This window comes from Muscardinus avellanarius (assembly GCF_963383645.1).
Source record: "Muscardinus avellanarius genome assembly, chromosome: 2".
NCBI lineage: Eukaryota > Metazoa > Chordata > Mammalia > Rodentia > Gliridae > Muscardinus > Muscardinus avellanarius.
Window position 1 is genome coordinate 50,499,259 of NC_137787.1, and position 24,945 is coordinate 50,524,203.

The window sequence follows — 24,945 nt, forward strand, 5'->3', positions numbered from 1 at the left end:
AACAGTTTAACACAGGGCATTGTAGCCGATCCTGTCAGGCCAAGGAAATTCCATTTTAAAGGTTCAACTAATTGTCAAAAGATATACAATACTGAATCTGTATCTGCAGTTTCCTTTATAAAGTACAGTGCTCATATTTTAGGCAGTCTTTAAAACATATAAATACAAAGAAAAGGAAACCACTCATTAAAAACTGCATCAAATGAAGGGTATCTTAAACATCAATTTATGTTGTTCTTGGTAATAACACATGCCCAATGAAACCCAAAAGCTGGAAAAGCAGTTACAATTCCTATTTGAGTAGACAGTTACGACAATCAATCATTTTCTGCAACGACCATTATATTTTCAATTTATCATGAACTACTCTGAACTTACTATGAGATGTAGCCAAAGTCAGAAGAGAAGACGTAGAGGAAATATTCCTCTTTAGGAGGAGAGTAAGCCCTCCAGAATCAGCATGGGAAATAAACATCCTGTTGATCCTAGACGGAAAAAATTAATGTGGTCAAATTCAACTCATGCTGAGCTGACTCAAATTTTTCCATTAACTTGTTTGGTGTCATTCTTCTAAATCAAGTGTGTTTAATTCTTCTTCTAGTTCATCCAAATCTTCTCCAGTAAAAAGATTTTCATCAACAGGAACAGCATCGATAGCTCCATTTTCCTGTACCTCCCCTTCGTTGTCCTCTTCCAAATCACTTCTTTCACCATTTTCAGCCCTACCTCCAGAAGCTTCACTTAATTTGTTTTCTAAAAATAAAAATAGAAATCAGTAATGCTCAGAAAATACCACGGCGTTGGCAACTGAGAGTATTGATGAATACCTTTCTTCTTTTCTTTTTTTCGATAACAGCATTCCCTGGGGTTACTACAGCAAGAACTGATCTTTCTTTTTCTGAGTTTATTTTTAATAATAATCTAAGTTTACTCTAAAATGCTATTATTTTATTGTAGCCATGTACTGCTTACTGATTTAAACATTAAAGGGCAAGCTGAATCTTCTACAAGTCTGTATTCCCTACATGGCCTAGTAATTAGTCAAGTTCCACACACTATTTAAATTGAATAAATGCTTATGAAACAACAACAAAATATGCACACAAGCAGCCACTTGGCTTCTGGTTATGCAAATAGTAGTTAAAATCACACTATACTTGCAATGCTTTGTGAAACGAGAAAAATTTCATCATGTAAACAAACTGTTAAAAAGGATCCTGCCAGGGGTAGTGGCACATGCTTGTAATCCCAGTACTTGGGAGGCTGAGGCAGAAGGATTGTGCAGGTTCAAAGCCAGCCTCAGCTACTGAGGCTCTCAGCAACAGTGAGACCCTGTTTCCAAATAAAATACAGACTAGGTCTGGGAGTGTAGCCCAAAGGTAGAAAGCCTCTGGGTTCCATGCCCAGCACCACAAAAAAAAAAAAAAAAAAAAAAAAAGATTCTAATTGGGATGGGGATGTAGCTCTGTAGCTCTGTAGCTCTTGTCTAGCATGCATGAGGTCCTGGGTTTGATCCTCAGAACCACAAAAAGAAATCCTAGCACTTGTTGCTACTTCTTCTTACAGTTATAAACGATTAAAACAAAAATGCTGGCTATCTTGTTTCACCAATATTTACACAAAGACAATTTTTAACAGCCTAATTTAGATTTTAGTTCTTTAAAATACTTCTGATGATGAACTCTTAGGGATTATTACCTCTAAAGTATTTGCAATTATGCACAGTCACCAGAGTCCCACTTCTAAAAGGAGCAACTCAGTCTGCATAATGAAAAGAACTGTGACAGCAACTTTAGATCTCAGGAGAGCAGGCAGTTTCTCAAGTTATAACTTGTATGCTTTTACTAAAGAAATAAGGCTTAACCTTTCTATCTCAGCTTCTGCTTAATTAGTATTCCCCCTGCCTTTTTCTCCCATAGTAACTTTGTCAAACTTTAAGCCCTCTCTCCGTTACCTCTTACTCAAGGCACAATTATACATAAATTATATCAATAATCCTCAACTCCATATACACGCTAGATAGACCTCCCTCCATTTTCATACTTAATCATTATTTATGCTTCCAAGTCTTCATCTTTAATTTCCTGTCATATTAAGTTTTTCCTCCTCTAGCAGATCTTTTTCCTCAGGCCTACTTGTGCATTTAGATTTCCCTTATCCTAAAATGTCCCTTCCAAAACCACACGTTCTCCTAAAAGTTAGGTGAGTGATCTATGCTAATTCCCCCCTTCACTATTACTACAGTCCTACTGAAAACTGGCACCCTATTCCTGTAACCTCTTTACTAATTCCAACTAATAACTTATTTATAATTCTTATCCTACGCAGTCTTTCTAAATATCCTCTGTAATTATTCTCTGACCTTCTCAGTGTCTTTTTCTGAGTGTTTCCTCTTTTGTCTATCCTAAAATTCTGATGTTTGCAGTGTTCTAACATGCCATCATTCTATGAACTGTCATAGGTGAGCTTACTCACTCAGGTACCAATTCAGATGAATTTCAGAATGTTTTCTTCTACAAATGGACATACATAGCATCCTATATAAAGCCACTCTTGGTTACAAAAAGTCCCAAACTCAATTGCATCTCTAAGCTTGATTTTGGTCCCTTTCAAGTTTCGGTTCGTGATTTCAATAGCCACCTAGCCACTCTTTCCTACAGATGCCACTATTTACTACACACACACACACACACACACACACACACACACACACACACACTGGTATTTGTACACACCTAAATTTGCCAAGCTTGGTTTAACTCTCTTTAGGTAACTTCCTAGTTCTTACAATTCTGCAAAACACAGCAACTTTTGGAGGCTGAGAGAGGAGGATCACAGGTTCGACGCCAGCCTCAGCTATTTAGTGAGGCCCTCCACAACCTAGTGAGATTCTGTTACAACATTAAGAATAAAAAAATAGAACTAGAGGTATAGCTCAGAGGTAGAATGCCCCTGGAGTCAATCCCTGGTATCACAAAAAAAGAAAAAGAAAAAGAAAAAGAAAGAGAAAAAGAAAAAGAAAAAAAAAAACAAAAGAGAGAGAGCTTACTTACCATCTTTATCTGGAGCATATGTGCTGAATCTTTCAAGACTGGCTACAGTAATACCAGTCTCATCTACATCTCTCGGGATGTACAGACTTAAGTCTATGTCATTTACGCTCACAGAATCATCAACCTTTAACAACATACAGAAAAAAAAAAAGTTGTTACAGATAAGAACAGTTTTCACAGCAAAAGGAAGCCTATTAAGGGAAGAAGAAAATCAGAGGTGTGGAGGAAAAAACATTAGGCAGGTGAGTATGATCAAAGTATGTTATATGCATGTATAAAAATGTTACAATGAAACCCATTAATTTGTATAGTTAATACACTTAATAATCAAGTTCCTATAAACTACTTTTATCCAAAATTATCTTAAGGAAATAAACTTATTACCAATGCCAAGTGAAAACAAATCATCTATTGCTAAAACTTATTTTTTTCTAAACTTCTTGGGAAAAAAAGTAGTAATGCCATATTTGAAATTTTCTTTGCTATCACATTTTGAATACATCTTCCAACTCAAAGTTTTATGACTAGAAAACATGAAAAGTTACTCAAAGTTTTATGACTAGAAAACATGAAAAGTTACCTACTACTAAAATTTTCTACAAGTGGACTCTCCTGTTGTCTCATGATCCCCACTCTACTTTTTAATACCCATCTCATGATATTTTTTAGTACAAAATATTAAACAAAGAGAACTTTTTTGGTTTAAAGAAAGTAAAACATGGTTTTTATAGTTACCATATATAGCACGTAACACTATATACCAGCCACTGTCCTAAGTTCTATAAATGACTATAAACAAATATGAATTTATTAGCTCATTTAATTCTCACAAGCACTCTATGTAGGAATTACTACTATGCCAATATTGCAGATGACACTGGGGCTCTAAAACAAGTTAACTTCCCACTGATGAAATAAAAATTTGAACTGAGATCTGGGCATGGAGGCACACAATTGTAGTCCCAGTGCTTGAGAGGCTGAGACAGGCAGAGTGTAGGTTTGAGGCCAACCTCAGCAACTTAGGACCCTGTTTCAATATAAGAAATTGGAGGTGTAGCTCAGAGGTGGGTGTACTGGGTTCAATCCATAGTATTAGGAAAAAAAAAAAAAATTGAGCACACTGGCTTTAGTGTTGGTACTCGTAACCATGCCACTCTATTCTCTTGTTTCTTTCAAATAACACAGGAGACCAAAGCTTCCTCTTACCTCATCACCACCTGTTCCCTGAGTGTAACGGGTATCATCTGCTTCCTCATCATCATCATTGACCAGTTCAGGACGAAATTCAAATACCTCACGACCACTGATCTGTTTGGACACACAACAAATATGTGAACTCAGGAGAAAAATCCAAACATTTCTTGGCCACTCATTTCAGACACACATATTAAATAAAGGCAAAATACTGTATGAAAGACATGATATAAAGGCAGAAAGAGTATGGGCCAATCTGTGACTTTGGGACATACCACTAGTGCTTTCCCTGCTTTGAAGTCAGCTTTCCTTCTTTCCATATCTTGTTCAAGTTTATCAATCTTTTCTTGTCTTTTCCTTTTCTTCCATGCAAGAAAAGATTCTAGAGTAATTTTGGTAACATTTGGACCTAGGGCAGAACGCTGCAAAGATAGAGAATTAAAGTTATATTACAAAGTAATAAGTGTCTAGAGACACATTTCAAATATATTACTCTGATTTAGCATTCTTTCCAAAATAGAAAATGAAGTCAAACTTGTCAAAAATTAAAATATTTTGTGGTGCAGTGTAGCCTCACATATGAAAAATTGTTTTAATACCATATTGAAAGCAATGAATAAAAAAGCAATTTAACAAAATCTATGCTTCATCTGTGTACCTCAGGAGATGAGAAACAAAGATGACAAAAGCAAAAAAAAACCAACAACAAAAAAAAACCCAACTGCTTGTTTTGATGAAACAACAAAAACAAAACAAAACAAAACAAAACAAAACAACAAAAAAACTGCTTCTCAGGGGCAATGATTAGGTAACAAATAATAGAAAAATAGTATTTGCCAAATATCTGTAAGGTATTCAGTGTTTAAGTTTTATAAGTAAATGCTAACAAAGTGATTTTCACAAATAAGCAGAATATAATAAAAAAAAATGTCAAGATGAATAGCTAACAAGTGGTGGAGCTAGAATATAAACAATCTCAAATTCATCTGACTCTAAAGTGTTCATTTCCTAACAATACACCCACTTAAAAACAAGTATATATAATCCCAATATCAGGCATTTACACAACTCACTGAATTATCCAAGATGAGGCAAAATGGGTATAGTTTGAAATTTATAATGCTAAACTCTAAGATTCTGAATAATCTCAATAATTTCACGTCACCTGCAGTAGCCATGTCTGTTAACTCACAGAATAAAAGTGTCTTTTTTGCTAGAGGAAAGCAGCTGAAGATCCTCTTTAATCAAACTTGTTTCTCTCTAACAGGAGAGTGAGGGATTTAAGTCCAGGGACGGCAATACAACACAGGATTGAAGAACTAGAGGGAAGTGGTATTCTTTCAAGCACATCTTAATGATTAATATAATGGCAGAAAAAAAGATACCAAGGAAGAAATTTAATGCTAATAGTACAATTGACCTGAGCAATGACTAAGCCATAAAAAATAATTCAATCTTATGAAAACAATATAAGTCAGTAGATACTATTTAAAATTCTTACATAATCCAAAAAAAAAGTCAAGACCGGCTAAAATTTATAGATAGGCTTACATTTTAGACAATAAGTAAAGTAAGGTAAATTTTTGAAAATGCCATTTTTCCCCTTTCATAACAATATGCTATTGCCCCCAAGTGGTAAATGTTACAATTCACAATAAATACTGCTCTTTATTTTTTTAACCGTAGGAAAAAGGTACTAGTTACCTCTCTTTCAATTAGATCTTCTAGTGAAATTTCATCTTCTTTCTCTTCTTTCTTTTTATCCTTTTTCAACACAAATCCAGGAGGTAGTGCATGACGGTACATGCAATTATCACCCCCTCCAGGGCACACCCAAAACCAGCCATACTTGTTATTTTCAATAGCTTCAAGGAAATGCTTGCACACCTAGAGAGACAGTATTGTTCAGAAGTGGTGGCTCAGTGTGGTCCATTTCCATGGTAAAAGCTTATATCTATGAAGTACATTCTACTGAAATCTTGAGTCTATTCACTCCTGTGTAAGCCTTTATGTGTGCAAAAGTATACATAAAAATATCTTACAATACATAGCAAATTCCCTTTAGAGAGAGGATCTATTTAAAGCTTCTGCTTCAGACATAAGGAACTGTTGCAGCTATCCTTTGTAAATACAACCACAAAGTCTGAATTTTATTTTTTTTGGTGGTACTGAAGATTGAACCCAGGGCCATTTTTACCTCTAAGCTACACCTCCAGCTCTATTTTTTCTTTATTTTGAAACAGGGCCTCACTAAGTAGCTGAGTTAGGCTGTGAACCTGCGATCCTCCTGTCTCAGCCTCCCAAGTACTAGGAATACAAGCATGTACTACCAAGCCTGGCTACAAAGTCTGTTTTAAAAAAGTAAATCAGTATATATATATAAAATAAAACCACCTGAGCGTGGTGGCTCACACCTATAATCACAGTACTTGGGAGGCTGAGACAGAAGGATCACAGGTTCAAGGATAGTCTTGGCAACCTAGCAAGACTGTTTCAAAATAAGAAATATTATTATAAGCGTAGTGGCGCACGCTTGTAATCCCCGCGCTTGGGAGGCGGAGACAGGAGGACTGCGCTGGTTCGGAGCCAGCCTTGCTGGCTTAAGAGACCCTGCTTCCAAATAAAATATAAAATAGGTCTGGGAGTGTGGCCCAGAGTTAGAAGGGCTTCAGGAACCCCAGTACCACCAAAAAAAAAAAAAAAAAAAAAAAAAAAGAAAGAAAGAAAGAAAGATCTTAAGGGTGTAGCTCGATAGTAAAATGCCCCTGCTTCAATCCCCAGTACCAATAATCAACTGCATCCCACAAAGCAATGATTTTTTTTCTTTCCTAAAAACTAATCATATAAAAACATGGATTCCATTTAAACTCCCCAATACAAGCAACTTTATACATCTGAGTCACAAAGGAACAAGGTTAAAAAAAAAAAAAAAGGGCAGTGATCCTTCAAAACATGAATGAGTACAAGATACAACTCACATAATAGCCTTTGCAAAGTGAAAAGCTAATTAATGAACAATATTCTTTTTCTGAAATCATGTATGTGAATTAGTATTTAAACATTTTCTAGAATAGCAAAATTTTCCACTGTAACTGTACTAGAGATAAATATGTGAACATGAATGCAGAGCCTGAGAAATAAGTCACTATTTTGTGTGTGTGTTTGTGTGTAATTTGGGATTGAATCGACTGTTGTACCTAAGGCACACCACTATCCTTATTATTTTGAAACAAGGTCTCAATAAGTTGCCCAGGCTGGCTTGAACCTACTATTCTCAGCCTCCTAAATATGAGATTACAGGCATGTGCCACTGAGCCTGGAAAGTCACCAATTTTTAAAGGTACAATTCCTAGAATACTAGAACTACTACCTACTTAAACTCATTGTGGAATTCATATATAATAATATATTTAGCCTTGTAATTTAATAAATCATCCCCACTATTAAATCAAACAAATTTCTAATAAAGTGGTTAAGTTTAACAGAACTCCCTCCATTTATTACACAAAAAAATAAGGAAATAGGGCCAGGCGTGGTGGCGCACGCTTGTAATCCCCACGCCTGGGAGGCAGAGACAGGAGGATCGCGCAGGTTCGAAGCCAGCCGCGTAGGCTGGCTTAGGAGACCCTGTTTCCAAATAAAAATGTAAAAATAGGTCTGGGAGTGTAGCCCAGAGGTAGAAGGGTTTCCAGGAACCCCAGTACCACTAAAAAATAAAATAAAATAAAAATAAGGAAATAACTCTTATCTGAATATGTGACTGTGTTCATTCATATTTGGGAAAGTAAGATCACTCCAGAAAATGGTACTTAAAAAACTTCAGTCAAATGGTATCTGAAGGCTATTTTTTTGTTGTTGTTGTTTTGTACTGAGCATTGATCCCAGAGGTATTCTACCTCCAACCTACACCCTAAGCCTGATTTTATTTATTTGGAAACAGATCTCATTAGGTTGCTGAGAGCCTCACTAAACTCCCAAGGCTAGTTCTGAACCTGTGACTCTCCTGTCTCAGCCCCTAAAGTAACGGGATTACAAATGAGTCACCATGCCTAGCTGAAGGCTATTTTTGAATACGAATCTAATATTGTAAAGCATAGCTTGTAAATTCCAAAAATAAAACATGATGTATTTTATATTGATACAATAAAATTATACTAATAAAATAAAAATTTCTAATAACTTAAAACATTATCTAGTAGAAACCAGCAGCAAATACCTTGCCACATAATTCTCCCTAATAATAAATACCACAGCAACTCAATTTAAGAAAAGGACATACTATTTGGGTTTTTGGTTTTTTCTTTTCCGCCTCACCGTGCTTCTTGTTCACTACTTCTTCCAGCTTTTTCTCATCCCAATTATCCATAGTATCTAAATACAAGGAGAGATGAAGATTACATACTTTAAGTATCTACTGCTCCATTAATGCATACCTCTTAAGCAGAGAGAAATATTGTAAGACTTATGACCTAACACATTTTATTTTTTAAAACCAAAGGTAAGCATAGACAGTACTGTCAGATTATTCACCAGAGCTTTCTAGGTAGCTTAGGCAAAGAAAAGGTAGTACAAGAGAAGATAGTGGCAGACAAATCCAAAATATATCAGTGGTCTCTAAATATCTTTAGTTACTTAGTCAAGAGGGATAATGTGGCAAATTCACTATTAAAATTGAAATGTTCTTCAAGCTATAAATATCTTAGTAGCAAATCAAAAGGAATAAGCATTATTTTTAATAGAATGCTAAAAAGTACCTTTTTCAAGTTCTTCATCTCTGGCATCAATGTAAACACTTCTTTTTTCACATTTTCTCTCCAAAGTCAAGTCGTGAGAGAACTTACACTTATCTCCTTTAGTACACTGTCCTTGCTTGAAGAACGCACATACCACAGATTTGGGATCTGCACCTATGTCAAACGGCATGTGCATTTATATTACAATCTGCCCAGATCATAGAATACAGCTTTTATATGGGTTATAGTTACATTTGGCTAACTTGTTATTTTCCATTCACTGATAAGAGAAAAATATTACTTAGAGGCAATTAATAAAATATTTCCTTAAAGTTTTCTGTAGCAATATACACACACACACACACACACACACACACACACACATATATACATATCTTTTTTTATTCTTTGTTTTGAAACAGGGTCTTGCTAGGTTGCTGAGACTGGCCTTGTACCTGCAATCCTGTCTCAGTCTCCCAAGTACTGGGTTTCCAGGCATGGGCCACCAACTCTCAGCTATTTATTTATTTATTTATTTACTTACTTACTTACTTACTTTTATTCTTACTAAAAAAGGTGGCAGGAATGGAAACCAGTCACATAGGTTATTCCATAGGCACTTGTCTGCTTGGAATTAAAGCAGAAGGCAAGAGAAACAATACAAATGGAAAAATACAGCCAAAAATTTGACTTAAAAGCTTTACAACCACAGCTTGGATGTTACCAAAGAATTAATGAGTAGACTCTGTAAGTCAATTAAATCAACAAGTAGACTATCTAAATCAATATTTTGCCCAATATGTGAGCTACTAATTAGAGTGATGGCTGTACAATAACAATAGCTAATAAACATCAAAACAAATCAAGAGTTTTAAACATGAATCACATTCATAGCAATAACACCTCTAATATTTCAATTTTACCTTTACTTATTTTTTGAGCGGCAACTACAGGTTTGAACAATTCATTTAGCTCCTGCAATTCTTTTTTCTTGTCGTCTTTCTTCAATTTCTTTTCAGCTTCACTTTGTGCTACCTATAATATTCCCAGGTTTAAAAAAATATAAATTTGTTGTCTACAAAATTGTTTTCACCACATAATAACCACTAATATAACATGTATCTGCAAATTTATGTGTATATAGTTCTTTCTCTCTCTCCTTCTCTCTTTCTTTCTTCCCTTCCTTCTTTCTTTCTTTTTTTGTGGTGCTGCAGGTTGAACCCAGGGGCATTCTACCTCTGAGATACACCCTCAGCCCTATTTTATATTTTATTTGGAAACTTTAGAGTCCTGCTGAATTGCTGAAGTTGTCCTCAAATCTGTGATCCTCCTGTCTCAGTCTCCTAAGTACTGGGATTACAGACATGTGCCACCACACCCAATCAGTTCTTACTTAACACTGTAGTATACATTAAATGTGTGTTCAACTATTAAAGAAAATTGCTAAGCCCTATATGAATTCTTCTTTGGTCTACAATGGTACCATGTTTAGTTAAAAGCATATTTAGCAGCTTAGGGCAACAAACATCTATTAAGCATTTACTACATGCTTAGCATTTTTAGCAAATGGTTCTTAACAGAGATGTTTTTCCCGGGACAACTCACTCCCCATAGATATATTGGTGCATTTTGGGGGTAAGAGATGCAAAGCCTTCTGAAATGCACCACGCAAAAATGATTATATTACCTAGAATACTAAAGTGCCCTTGTGGAAAAACACTAGGCTAGGTTGATGTAGGAGATTAAATAAACAAAACAGAACATTGTTCTAGGTACATGATTTACATACCTAATATGATTAGAGGATTCATCCAAACATTTATATGTCAGGTCCTATGTTAGATGACAGGGAAATATAAAGATGAAAAGACAAAGATACTTATTTAAAGAAGTTCAGAATCTAGTGGGAAGACAGACATGTCGACAACTATAATACCACATGGCACTCTGGAACAAAGAATGCCTATATGCCTAGAAAATCAGATTGAGCTGATAACCTTATGGATGAGCTCTTCTGATGAGCAAGAAAGGAATGTAGAAAGAGCCAACCAGCCAATGCAGACACAGAAACTAGTGAAACAAGGATGAGAAACATCAAGGAGAAGTAGAGACTGTTAATCAGATGATGGTATACAACTTGGGGGTTTAGAGTAAGCAAGTAACTATATCAGGTTTTACTTTATGAAGACTGGGATGGCAGCTTTGTGGAAGATAGACTAGGAATCCAAGAATAACGGCAAAAAGCCTACTTCAATTGTTGTAGGCAAGAAAATCCAATAGGTTAAAACAGGCATTAGTAGTGAGGATGGAAAAAGAGACAAAGAGCTTCTTAGGAAACAAAATTGATAGGACTAAGGGACTGAATATGAAGTGTGAAGGAGGAGTCTAGGATTATCATATGTTTAATTACTGTTGTTAAACAAGACAAGGAATTCAGGAAGGACAGGTTTCAGAATAGGAGGTGGAGGTGAGCTCAGTTTTAGACAAACTTACTATGCAATGCTTACAGAACATCTGGGTGGAGCTATTCACAAGGCAGCTGTAGGACATGGATACTGATTCCACTCAAATTACACTGGGTTTGGTTTGAGATACAGAATTTTAAAATAACCATTCACAGATATAATTGATTAAAGTTTGAGTGTGTATAAGTTAATTCAGGACAGTGCAGTAAAGCTCCAAGAGTAGAGGACAATTTCTTGAATGCACTATTAAATGTGTCAGCAGAACCTAAATAGCCCATTAAAGAAACCAGAATCAAAGAAATCAGTAGAAACCAGTACAAAAGTGTTTAAGAGGAAATTTTAGGAAAGGAATGGCCAAATGCTATAATTAGGTCAAAGAACTCCTAAATTTTAACTTTGATCATATGGTGAAGGGTCTGTTTAAACAACAACAAAAAATAAATTTATGTCACTTACTTTTGAATATAGGTATTCTTTGCTCATTTGGCCCATCTCAAACATTTGTGGGGAACAGAACAAGGATACAATGGAGATGCATAAACTACTTAAAAGCTGGAAATCAAGCTAACGTTGAATAAAATATGATTTGTACTCCTAGTTGATAGATAGGGTTTTTGACCTAGAAGGACAGGTTGAAATTTAAAATGTTCAGTAGAGTTTTGCATTGAAGCACAGCAGTAATGCTGTCAGTTTTATGCTCTTCCTTCTCTTCTTACCTCATTTCATCCTACCCTTTGTGTGATTCAAGAGGGAAGGTGCCTAAGAAGAAATGGAATGGAGCCAGGCTGTCAATATCCCTAGCACACATATTCTTTGGCTATTTCTGGCATACTGGCAGCACAGCACACTCTATCTAGGTGGAGATGAGAATGGGCAAGAACCTTTACAGGCCCTGCAAGTAGGCTCAGAACTATTGTGGAGAAGGTATGGTACACAACTTAGGTAGACATATCCCCTTAGACTGACTCTACCTACAGGGAGAAAAATTTCTGGGAAAGACATGGAATACAGTCACCCTTTATAACAGAGCCTGGGGCAGGGTATCTTATGCCCAGTCCAAAGACCAGGATTACTGCTCATTTGCAAAGCTATATATGGTAATTAGGCACCCCATGTTCACAGCTATCCCATTTACCTATGAAAGGATCACAAATACTGAATATATCATCACACCTAACCATCACCACAAATTTTATGATGGTCCCATGTCTGTGAAATCTGCAATCATCATTCAAAATACTCAAAGTTTAAATCAGGAAAGATGCAACAAGACTGAAGAGTTTTTTTCCTCATTTAACCACCAAAGAAATCCTAGAAGAGATACATTACAAATAATGACCAGTATCACTAAATATTTTAAGATCATATGATAAAAAAATATAGGATTCACACACAAGGCTATCTGGCGCCAAGGTTTAGCATATAGTTGTCCCTCAATATCTGTGGACATTTATTCCCACCTTTCCCCAAAACATAACAAATCTGAGGTTTTCAAGTCCCTTATATATTACTTGTAATACCTATATGTTATATAACTTGCGGTCATTTTATACTGTTCCAGAAATAAGGACAAGGAAAAAAGTCTGTACATGTTCAAAACAGATACTACCTTTTAGACCTAACTAGGCAGTACTTGTCAGCACCAATGTGGCTGAATCTGGAGATGTGAAACCTACGGATATAGAGGGCTGACTGTACATTTTTGTTAAACCAGATTAGCAGCCTAGAAGAGCAATATTTTTTGGGTCTAGAATCAAGTGTGTATGTGGGGTGGGGGAAGGAAAGAGAGAGACTGTACTCATTTATAGAAAGCATGAATGAGAGAAACTGGTTTCTAATAAGTTTTAACTGTCCCATAAGTTTATATCCTGACAATATCACATTAAAAGTAAGTAGTTGAGAAATTCTTTCTTCTTTCCTACATTAAAAGAAAGGGCTGCCAAAAGTTAAGGATAAGGTGATAGCAGAGTTGGGGGGGGCACCCCTAGAAAAAAATAAAGACTCATGACTATAAAATCTTAAGGAATGAAAGACCTAAAAAGCTTGAAGAAAAAGGAGATTGAATTGAATAAATGCCAAAGAACAACCAAGAAAAGAAAGAAAGAAAGAAAAAGTAACATTCTGGGTAAAGAAATTCCCTTAAAAATTAACAGAGCTGGGAGTGACGGCTCATGCATATAACTCCAGTACTTGGGAGGTTGAGACAGAAGGATCACAAGGTCAAGTCCAGCCTCATCAACTTAGCCTTAGCCAGATCCTGTTTCAAAATCAATAAAAGGCTCTAGGTGTAGTTCAGGGGTAGAAAGCCCCTGGGTTCATCCATCATGCCCTCCCCAAACATGAAAAGTTAACAGTATATACTATGAGGTCACTTTAATAAAAATCAGTGTAATACTGGTGTAGGGATAGACAATAAGCAGAGCAGAAAAGAGAATACTGAAATAGATCCTGATATATTTGAGGCTTTAATATATGTTAATAGTGATATTTCAATTTAGTGAGATAAATGTTACTGTATAAGTGCCTTTATAAGAAAACAAACTTATGGAACATTTATGACAAATTGTAGGCTGTGAAAATAAAGTAACTAGAAAAAAAAATGCATACTTTAGTAAAAAGAGCCCATTAAGCACATTTTTAAAAAGCTAGTTATATCTGAAAATATAAAAACTGTTGTACAGCAAAACAAAGCCAAGACATCACAAATTATCTGCAATGCTGACAAAAGGTATATTATAAATTAATAAAAGGAAAAAAAACCCAAACAAAGGACTTACGTAGGCAAGTCATAGAAGTCCAGACCCAAAGAGCCAAAAAGCATATGAAAACACGCTCTCAAGGAGTGTGTCAATGTGCTATCACTGTGTACTTTCTATGTTGGAAAACATTAAAAAGAACTTAAGAACTTATTACTCATGCACTGCAAACTAAAGTATCACTACCTCTATGAAATGTGATCAGGTCAATTTATTAAAATTAAAATTAGAAATCCATTTCTTTTGTTCTAGAAACAAAGTCTGTGAGCAGATAATTTATGCAACAGAAATAAAAGCACAAACCCATGTCTTAAAGTATTTTTTGTGTAAAAGAGCTATAAACAAAGTGATAAATTATAAACAGTAATACACCCATACTATAGAAGAGTGTGCAGCCATTATTAGAATAAATGAGAGCTGTATTAAAATGGCTTGGAGGAGAGGTACTGCCAAGTAAGAAAGGTTAAAATGCAAAGAAAAAGGGGGGATTTGGAGTAGGACTATTTTGAAATGCAATTACAATACCAAATACTTTTTGTGATACATGCCATACCATACTACAGCCACAAGAAAACGTGAACATTCAAATTATTTACCTGACGTGGATTTTGTTGACCAAATTTAACTTGATGAGTGACAGCCTTGATAAACTTCTGTTGCTTTGCTCCCTTCTTATTCTTTAGACCAAAAGTTTTGTCCTAAATGAGAGAAAGCATAGAATTATCTTAGTGGCTTATAATACTATTTTTCCAATCATATCTAATACTCTTTCTTCCACATAAATGAAGATATACAAAACCTAAAACATCAAGCCAAAGCAATACAGGCCCTCTCAAAACACTAGGATTCTTTATAATTCAGTACATAATTACAACCATTATCAATAAATCTCTCACCAAGAAGACTTTTTCCACAATATATTTAAAGTATCAAGGCTACAGGGTATGAAGATTGTCTAGTAATTATATAGTTAAATAAGTTTTTGAAAATGTTTATTTTAACAGGATTCTTAAATTCTTTTTGGCAATGCTGGGGAAAGTGCCCTTGTATCAGAGTATGAAGGATGATATACTGCTGGTTGTATTTTGGGAAAAGCTGGGTAATAGGTTGTTCTGAACCTGGCCAATAAAGATCTTCTCAAAACAATCTGCTATAATAAAAAAAAAAATCAAAGTAATGAAATGTATATATTTCTTTTTTGTTTTTGTGGTACTGGGTATGGAACCCCGGGGCATTCTACCTCTGAGTTACACCCTCAGCCCTATTTTTTATTCTTTATTTTTGAAACAGGGTCTCACTGAGTTTCAAAGGGGCCTCACTAAGTATTGAAATGTATATATTTCTAAATGTTGCTAAAATGAAAATACACTAAACTAAAAAGCAGTATTTTATTTAAATTTGGAATATTGCCAGGCATGGTGGCGCACGCTTGTAATCCTTGCACTTGGGAGGCGGAGACAGGAGGATCGCGCAGGTTAGAAGTCAGCCACGCTGGCTTAAGAGACCGTTTCCAAATAAAATATAAAATAGGTCTGGGAGTGTAGCCTGGAGGTAGAAGGGTTTCCAGGAACCCCAGTACCACTAAAAAAAATAAATAAATAAAATAAATAAATAAAAATAAATTTGGAATATTAATAGCAGTTATCAATTATGGAATGTTTATTATGTGGTAGGTACTAGTGGCAATCCTTGGTTATCTACTCATAATAATCATGCAGTACATGCAGTACAAAAACATTCAGAAGCCAGTGCACGTGTGTGTGTGTGTCTGTCCAGATGCTGCAGTGGATTGAATGATGCCCAAAATTCATGTTCACTTGACCTTAAATATGACTATTTGGAAAGAAGGTCTTTGCAGATGTAATAAATTGAGATGAACTCATATTAGATTTGGGTGAGCCCTAAATCCACTATTTCTTTTTATGAAGAAGACAGAGAGAAAAATCAGTATAAAGACAGCAGAGACTGGAATGTCACAATTACAAGTTAAAGAATGCCAAAGATTGCTGGATGCCACCAAAAAAGGCTCTTCCTTTTTAGGGTTAGAGGGAACATGGCCCCAGGACACCTTGATTTTAAACCTCTAGCCTCCATAATTGTGAGAGAAAAAGCTACCTGTTTTTGGTAATTTGTTATAGCAGTCTTAGGCAATGAACACAGAGGTATTTTCTGCAACACAAACGGTGGCATGTCTGACAGCAAATCACCAAATACTGGTATCTGAAATCTTTTTTTCTTTTTGGTGGCACTGAGGGTGGAACCCAGAGGCTTTCTACCTCCGGGCTATACTCCCAGCCCTATTTTTTATATTTTATTTGGAAACAGGGTCTCACTAAGTTGCTGAGAACCTGGCTGGCTTCGAACCTGTGCGATCCTCGTGTCTCAGCCTCCCAAGTGCAGGGATTACAACCGTACACCACCACGCCCGGCCTGAAATCTTTTTTCCCTCTATCTTTTTTTGTTACTCTGGAAGGGTCCTCTGGCACAGAGGTCAGTTAGTCTGGCTACAGAATAGGAAAAGAGAACAGGTAGGGGAATTCGTCCAGTTTGTTTTGGGAGGAATCACCTCACTGAGTGGTAGTAGATAAAAACTATTAGCTACTTCTAACATTTATCCCACTCTTCAGCCTCTTGTCTTTCGCACTACCTAGTATCTTCCACTGTTCAATTTTCCCCCACCAGAACCACGCACAACAAATTCTCTTCTCACTGGCATACTCCTAAAGTGGGCACTCAGCCCTGACTTCTCTGTTCTTCTAAGACATTTACCAACTCATCCATCCACTACCGATCTTCACATGCTGAGGCTCAAGATGTATAGATGTTCCCTTATTTCAAAACAGAATCTATATCTTTCTTTTTCATGCTCTTGTTTATGTGTGCTTTCAGAAAGGAGTAAGCGGCAAAAAGGTCTTTGTTTCTTAAAGAAACCTAAGATCCTAAGAGGCATTTAGTTTGAAATAACAGTACTGAGAAAACTAGTATTTGAAAATGGGCAAGTGCTCACTTCGGCAGCACTAAAATTTGAATGATACAGAGAAGATTAGCATGCCCTCTACGCAAGGATGACACACAAATTCATGAAGCATTCCATGTTAAAAAAAAAAAAAACAAACAGGCAATACAAAATAAGCTTTATAGCTTCCCATAGCCATTAAAAAGATGTTTCAATTTGTTTTTAAGATTAAGAGTTCATGAGGGCTTTTAACAAGTTCTCATGGAAAATATGTCTCTATTCATGACATATATAATCTATACATATACCAAAACTTTGCTTTCTCCTACCTACATGCTGGCCTAACGTTTAAATATACCAACACGCCGGGCATGGTGGTGCACACTTGTAATGCCCGTGCTTGGGAGGCGGAGACAGGAGGATCGCGCAGGTTCAAAGCCAGCATAAGAGACCCTGTTTCCAAATAAAAATATAAAAATAGGTCTGGGAGTGTAGCCCGGAGGTAGAAGGGCTTCCAGGAACCCCAGTACCACCAAAAAACCAAAACCAAAACCAAAACCAAAACCAAAAACCCCCAACACATTATTACAAAATTTTCTATAAATTTCTTTTTTTTGCGGTACTGGGGAATGAACTCAGGGGCATTTTACCTCTGAGCTACACCTCCATCCCTATATTTTTTTTATTTTTGAAACAAGGTCTCACCAAGCTGCAGAGGGCCTAACCAAATAGCGGAGGCTGGCCAAGAATCTGCGGTCCTCTAGTCTCAGCCTCCCAAGTACTGCGACTACAAGTGTCTGCTACCATGTCCGATTCTCTAAATTTCTGATAGTCTATGTATATGAAAAAGAAGCACATACAACCTGAAATTCTCTGCATTAAGATTTTTTTTTGGGGTGGTACTGGGTATTGAATGCAGTGGCAGTCTGCCTCCAAACTACACTAATAGCCCTTTTTATTTTTACCTAGGAACAGGGTCATGATAATTTACTGAGGGTTTCACTATTGCTGAGATTAGTCTTGAACCTGAGATCCTCCTGTCTCAGCCTCCCAAATACTGGGATTACAGGTATGCCCTACCATACCTGTTCTGCATCAAACTTTTGATGAAGGTGTTCTTTATTTTTATACAGTTTAACATGCCATCCAACTTGAAGGTAAGATGGTCCAGGGTATTGTGATAAATGGAGGGAGAAGATCATCAGTATAGTAACTAAGTGTGAAGTATCACAGTTTTCTTTTCACAGGTGAGCTGTGAATGGGAGGGTGAAGAGATTCTAGATAAAAATATGACCAAGACCAAAGTTCAAGAAGATTTACAAATGCTTTGCCAAAGAAGACTAAAACTGGGGTTCAATCCATACCCCACATATAATTATAGAAAAGCAGAAAACTATAAATAAATACAACCAAATAGCAAGGTAGATAATGACATATGAAGACTTGGAAAAAACAAAACAAACAAAACAAAGTCCCTAGGGAAACCTGGCCAGTTATAAAAGAAAGTACTCACAACTGCAGTTTCTTATAGAGGGATATACACTCCAAACCCCAAAAGAAAACAAGTTTTTGGGTTTAATTACCTTGCCTTAGCACATAATTTATCACGTTAAAGAGATAATGAGTTATATTTTGAAAATCTAAATAAGAGTTCAGAAATTATTATTTTTGAAAGGGCAGACATTTATCTAACATTCACTAACCATATATTTCAAAATATTTTATTGTATTTTCTTAACAATCCTGAGACATATTGCTATCTCTATTAAGTAAGAAATGTTCAACAATTCTTTTGAAGTTAAATTGCTAATAAGGGGCAGGCTCTATAAAGACTTAAGATTATAAACCCTGGAGTCAGACTGCCTGCCTTCTAATCCTGGGCAAATCACCTCTTTGCCATAGTTTTCTTATTGGAAAAGTGGTTCTTAAACTAGCAGAGAGACAGTACAATATTGTGGTTGACTAGGACTTAGAAACTAGGCTTCTGGGGTTTGAATCGTGGCTCTGCTGTTTGCCAGTTTAGGAACCTTGGTCAAGTGATTTCACCTCTGAGCCTGTTTCTTCAACTTTAAAAGGGTGGTAAAACTTATCTCATGGAGACTTAAAGGAGCTACATAAATTTATCGCTTATACTTGGCTTGCATATCTCTCTTTCCTTTCCCCCAAACAGTGAGAACTGTGTTTAGCTTGGTAAGTATTAACTATTAAATGACCTAAGAGGTTAGAACTAAGGTAGGTTTGATTCTTAGCAAAGCCCTGTTCTTTCTACAATGGCAAACTACTTCCAAGAGAGCCTGGTTAAGTTAAAGGACAGGCTTGTTACACAAAAGCTTTCAAAAAAAAAAAAATCACATTGTGAATCTGAGTTATCAAGAGGTACTCTTGAAAATAGAATGGTTTACAATTGGACTACTTCAATAAGGCTTTATCCACCAGGTGTGATGGGACATGTTTATAATCCCAGTACTTGGGAGGCTGAGACAGGAGGATCACATGTGTGAAACCAGTCTCAGCTACTTAGTGAGGCCCTCTGCCACTTAGTGAGACCCTGTTTCAAAATTAAAAAATAAGCTGGGAATGGTGGTACATGCTTGTAATCCAGGAGTATCACTGTTCACGGACAACCTCAGCTACTCAGTGAGGGCCTCTGCAGACCTTTTCAAAATAAAATAAAAAATCAAGCTGGGGGTATAGCGCAAAGGTAGAATGCTCCTGGGGTCCATCCCTGGTATGGGGGGAGGGGGAGGAAAGCTTTTTCCTTTTTCTGGGATTAAGATTAGAACAGATACTTACCCAAACAAAGAATGACCTGGATTTGGGTTTGGAAGTGGGAGAGTAAGAAGTAGGGAAAGGAGGTTACAGTGAACCACAAATCATGTTTAAGATAAAACTATGGAAACAGTGGCCCTTGTTGAATCAATAAGGTCCCAAAAGTTAAATTACAGGAACAGTGCTTCTATGTGTGTTTCAGTAGGTGACTTGGAAACTGAATACAAAAGAGAGAAGAAAACAGGCTATAAGATAGCCCCAAGAACCTTAACACAGTGAATTTCAGACTTCTTTTACAACTCTGACCCTTTCTCCCTCTTCCCACCCATAAGTAATCCTGCTCCTTTTACAAGTTTAACACCCAGTCTCCTTAAAGGTGTATGAAAATAAAAAGGATGTAGGGGAAGAACAAGTCAACACTGAATACTACAAAATATCTCAGTTCTACTGCTTGGGGCAGTATGGTAAAGAGAAGCTGGCATTTGTTTACTTCACTAGCCCTCCCCCCCATGCACCAATCTATTCTATTATCCATCTATGTAATCTATACAACTAGTTTAATCCAGCTTACGTAACCAACAGGTGACTTCAACTTCAGTTCTTCATTAATCAGTATTTTTTACTTCATTCAAAACAAAACGAGATCCTATCTCTAATAGGTCCTTTTACTACTACATACCCTTGGGTGGGCATTCTTTATGTGCCAGCCTTCCTCTTTTACATAATCAAAACTTCCTATTAAAGCTGGGCATAGTGACAACATGTTTGTAATCCCAGCATTTGGGAGACGGAGACTAGAGTTTTGTGGCAGCCTCAGCTACTTAGGGATGGCCCTTGTAACTCAGTGAGTCCCTGTTTCAAATATAAAGAATAAAAAATTAGGGCTCGGGTTGTCACTCAAGAGGTAGAATGCCCCTGGGTTCCATCCCCAGTACGGCAAAAACAAAATACAAAACAAAACAAAAAAACACTTTTTATTCCTCAAAGGTGAAGTCAGTTTGTATAAGAAAAAATGGTAAACACACTTTGGGACCAATGTATGAATGGCAAATAGAACTATAACCGTATTAGTCTTGGTAACAAAATACTTATTCATGTAAATGGATTCCTATTGGAGAATATTTAAAAGAAAAAGAGAAAACAGGCAGTACAAAGAAATTATTTCCAATGGGTAAGTAAGCACCACATAGTGTCAGTCTGTAAATATTTCCCCAAACTAGTTCTATTTGTAGTATAATATTAACAACAGCTGCCATCTATTGAATATACATGCCACTTGGTAGGCACTTTACATCTATATTTTATCTCATTTAACTCACAGTTCTATAATAATAGAAAATAGCTCCATTTTGTAGATGAGAATACTAGTTTAGATAGGTCACATATGTGAACTGCCCAAAACTAGAGCTAGGAATCTGAAATATGGGAATCAAATCCAAGTCTGTAAGACTCCAAAGCTGTTCTCCCCTTATTCTCAGGCTGTGATGTTGCTCAGTGGTAGAGCTCTTACCTAGCAAACACAATGCCTTAGATTTGATCTCTAGCACTAGAAAACAAAAACTACCTTCCACACATCCTTTTACTTTGAGTTCTCATAAGTTGCATGCTGTTGCTTTTCCACAGTAGGCATCTATAATGATGACAACAGTACCACTGAAAGTACTGAAGAGGGGATGGGTAGGTAGTACAATCATTTAAGTCTATTCACAAATACCTATGGGGCTGGGGGTATAGCTAGGTGGTAGAGTGTATGCTTAACATGTGCAAGATTTTGGGTTAGATCACAGTACCTCTCCACCCCCTGCCAAAACTGCTGTAAAGCACATGTTCCACTTTACTCCCAGAGTTAACCAGAAGATACATTTTTAACATGTCAAAATACTTTAAAGAAGCACTTTTTTTTTTTTTACAAAAATTTAAACAAAGAACTCAATAGCCAATTTGAACCAGATATCAATTATGTTCATTATGAGTTTGTTATAAAACATAGTTTTCTTGAACGTTTATGTTTTGGTAATTAAAACCATTTCTAGTTAAAATTTAAAAAATCTATATAAATTGATAAGTTGCTGTTCTAGGGGAAGCCTGATTTATGGAGGTGAGAGCTAAGCTTCCTCCATCTCCCCATATCCCTTTGGAATAGTCACAGAGACATGCTGGGGCTTTTGTTGTTGTTTGTTGTTGTTGTGGAATGGAACCCAGGGGCCTTCTACCTCTAGGCTACACTCCCAGATCCATTTTTATATTTTTATTTGGAAACAGGTTTTTTTTTTTTTTATTTGGAAACACTAAGGTATTGAGAGCCTAAGTAGCTAAAGCTGGCTTCGAGGAGCTAAGGCTGGCTTCGAACCCCTGCGATCCTTCTGTTTCAGTCTCCCAAATACTGATATTACAAGCATGCGCAACCATGTCTAGCCATGCTGGAGCTTTTGTGAAGTTATACTCTAAGGAAACTAAAGCTCTGTCTTTTCTTTACCTTAAAAATAATCTTGTTGGCTGGGGCTATTGCTTAGTGGTAGACATACTTAAATTCCTTGGTTCAGTCCTCAGTCAGAAAAACAAACAAATGAACAAAACAAAAAACCTTGTTATAAAATGAATGACTTCATAACATATATATCATTTTGAAAGTTGATAGGAGATCCCTATTCTTGGCTTATATAACACTGAATGTCACTAGATCATGATCTTCTCCAAGCTTTCCTAAATGTTAGGAATCCAGGCTGTTCAGAAAGGTCATAAACACAAGCTGGGCGTGGTGGCACACACTTGTAATCACAGCATTCAGGAGGCTGAGACTGGAGGAAGGTAGTTTACTGACAGCCTTAGGTACTTAGTAAAGCCCTTTGAAACTCAGTGAAACCCTGTTTAAAAAAAAAAAAAAAAAAAGAAAAGAAAAAGACTAAAAAATAGGACTGGGAGTGTGCTCTGAGGTAGAATGCCCCCTGGATTCCATTCCCAGTAAACCCCCCCCCCCAAAAAAAAAGAACAAAAAATAGGGCTGGGGTGTAGCTCCGAGGTAGAATGCCCTTGAGCTCCATCCCCAGTACAGGGGGGAAAAAAAAAGTGATAAACACAAGTGTGACAGTGACAATCCTGTTGTTTTCAAAGGCCTGGCTATGGCACTTGCTGATAATTTAAAATAGTACAAATTAGCAGTAAGAATAAAGGTTGTACTGCAAAGATGAAACTCAGCCAAGGTTACTGGAATCATTTACAAGCATTTCATTTAAATAAAAATCAGATTTTAAAGATTATGTGAAATTTGGTCAAGTTATTTTTAAATTTTACCAAAAAATAAAGGCCTAGAACCTGCAATCCTCCTGTCTCAACCTCCCAAATACTGGGACTATGGCGGGTCCCTACCACGCCTGGATCACTGCAATCTTTCAAAGGTTGTAAGAACTGAATTTAAAAAAGCAATCAGTTATAAATATCTCATCTGAAAACATCAAACACTCATAAAAATTTTTCATAAAGGGTAATCCATTATTTAGATATACATTATGCAGTAAAATGGCCATAGCTTTTTTTTCCCAATTACAGCCAAAACTCACTATTATTTTAGTTGGGGGCTACAAGATATGTTAATGCAATGTCAAACAGTTCACTACCTTACAGTCACTGATACTGTCTTTGGAAAATAGGTGTAGAACACTTAAGGACATGAATACCGTTCCTCAGCCATTAAAGCGCCACAGGTTCAAAGCACCAAATGAATATATATATATAAAGAAAGGTGTTGGATTTAACACTGCTAATGACAGAAGCCTAATCTCTTTTAAAGCGTTATTCGATTTGATCTAATTCAGACTACAAGTATCCCAGACGCTGGGCTGCGAACTGAAGAAACCTCCACTCTTGATGGGAAAGTTCACAGGTGGATCAAAACAGCCACCAAGCAGGGATTTGTTTGGCTCAAAAAAAAAAAAAATTAACAGTACTACCTCTGGGTGATAGTTACAGAAATAAACACAAAAGTCTGTCATGAGTCGGCCTTCCAGAAAGCCTGACCCGAGCCCATTCAGTGTATTTCTTTGAATATAACCCTAGAAGCGTCTCCCATTCTGAAAGAGCGAGCGAGGGTCAAGACTCGGGGTCCCTTCGCACCTGGAGGGCGAGGGCAGGCTGGTCAGCAGGGAAGCCCAGCCCAGGTGTGTGGGCGCCGGCAGCGTCACTATAGCAATGAGAGGCGACGAGCGTCACCGAGAGGCTGGAGAAGGGGCCGGGGGCTGCGGGGAGCCCAAGGACAGGCACGTGGCCCGGGGCGCGAGCCGAGCCCGGGAGCAGGGAGGCTGCTGCCCCGGGCCCGCGGCGCGCGTGGGGGAGGGGGCGGCACTCACTTCGATAATCTTCTCCTTCTTTTTCTGCTCCGCCTTTTTGCTGCCCCCGGCCTGAGCCTGTTTCTTGGGGGGCATCGCGGAGACAGGTGGCACGGGCCAGGCTTAGGCGGAGATGGACACCGGCGAGGGATCTGGCGCCACCGTAGATGAGGAGGAGGAGGAGGAAGAAGACGGGGCCGCCGTCGCCGCCGCAGCGCACGGAAAGCGACTCGCTCACTCGCCGCCGAAACGCGGCGTTTGCGACAGGTCGCTGTCGCGCAGCATTGTGGGTACCGAGGAGCGGCGCCCGGAAGCGGAGCTGCGCATGCGCCTCGGCCGCGTCCGGTCTGGAGGGGGCAGGGACGGGACGTGGGAAAATGTTTACGCGTCACACGTGATGTGGCGCGCCCGCGGGGCGCAGAGGGTGAAGCTGGGCTCCCGGGTAGGAGGGAGCCTGAGCTTCTGTGCTTGCTCTGCTTTCTCCTCTTCTGCTGAGGATGGCAACTCTCGCCCACCGTTGTTTCGGGTACATGGTTAACTGTGTCATCACCATCCTGGGTGACTGCGGAGCGGCCACAGCAGCTCTAGGCTGCTCCACGGGCCAGGTTACTCATTTACCCTCTGCTTAGGTCCCGCGGGGCAGGGTTGGTCGGCTGCAGGAATTGTGGTGCCTTCTGATTCCTACAGAGGATTATGA

At 37.6% G+C, this 24,945-nt stretch overlaps 1 protein-coding gene across 1 annotated transcript; it reads right to left on the bottom strand.

Moving 5' to 3' along the window:
• Positions 1 to 562: 562 nt before the first annotated feature.
• Positions 563 to 24,344, bottom strand: ZC3H15 (zinc finger CCCH-type containing 15; the record flags this gene model as incomplete). The annotated part of the gene is made up of 10 exons (XM_080689542.1): positions 563 to 753; positions 3,054 to 3,177; positions 4,260 to 4,361; positions 4,523 to 4,669; positions 5,952 to 6,134; positions 8,527 to 8,618; positions 9,002 to 9,154; positions 9,904 to 10,015; positions 14,798 to 14,899; positions 24,270 to 24,344. 10 exons carry the CDS (start codon positions 24,342 to 24,344, stop codon positions 563 to 565), a joined length of 1,281 nt encoding a protein of 426 aa, XP_080545668.1.
• Between the last annotated feature and the right edge of the window lie 601 nt (positions 24,345 to 24,945).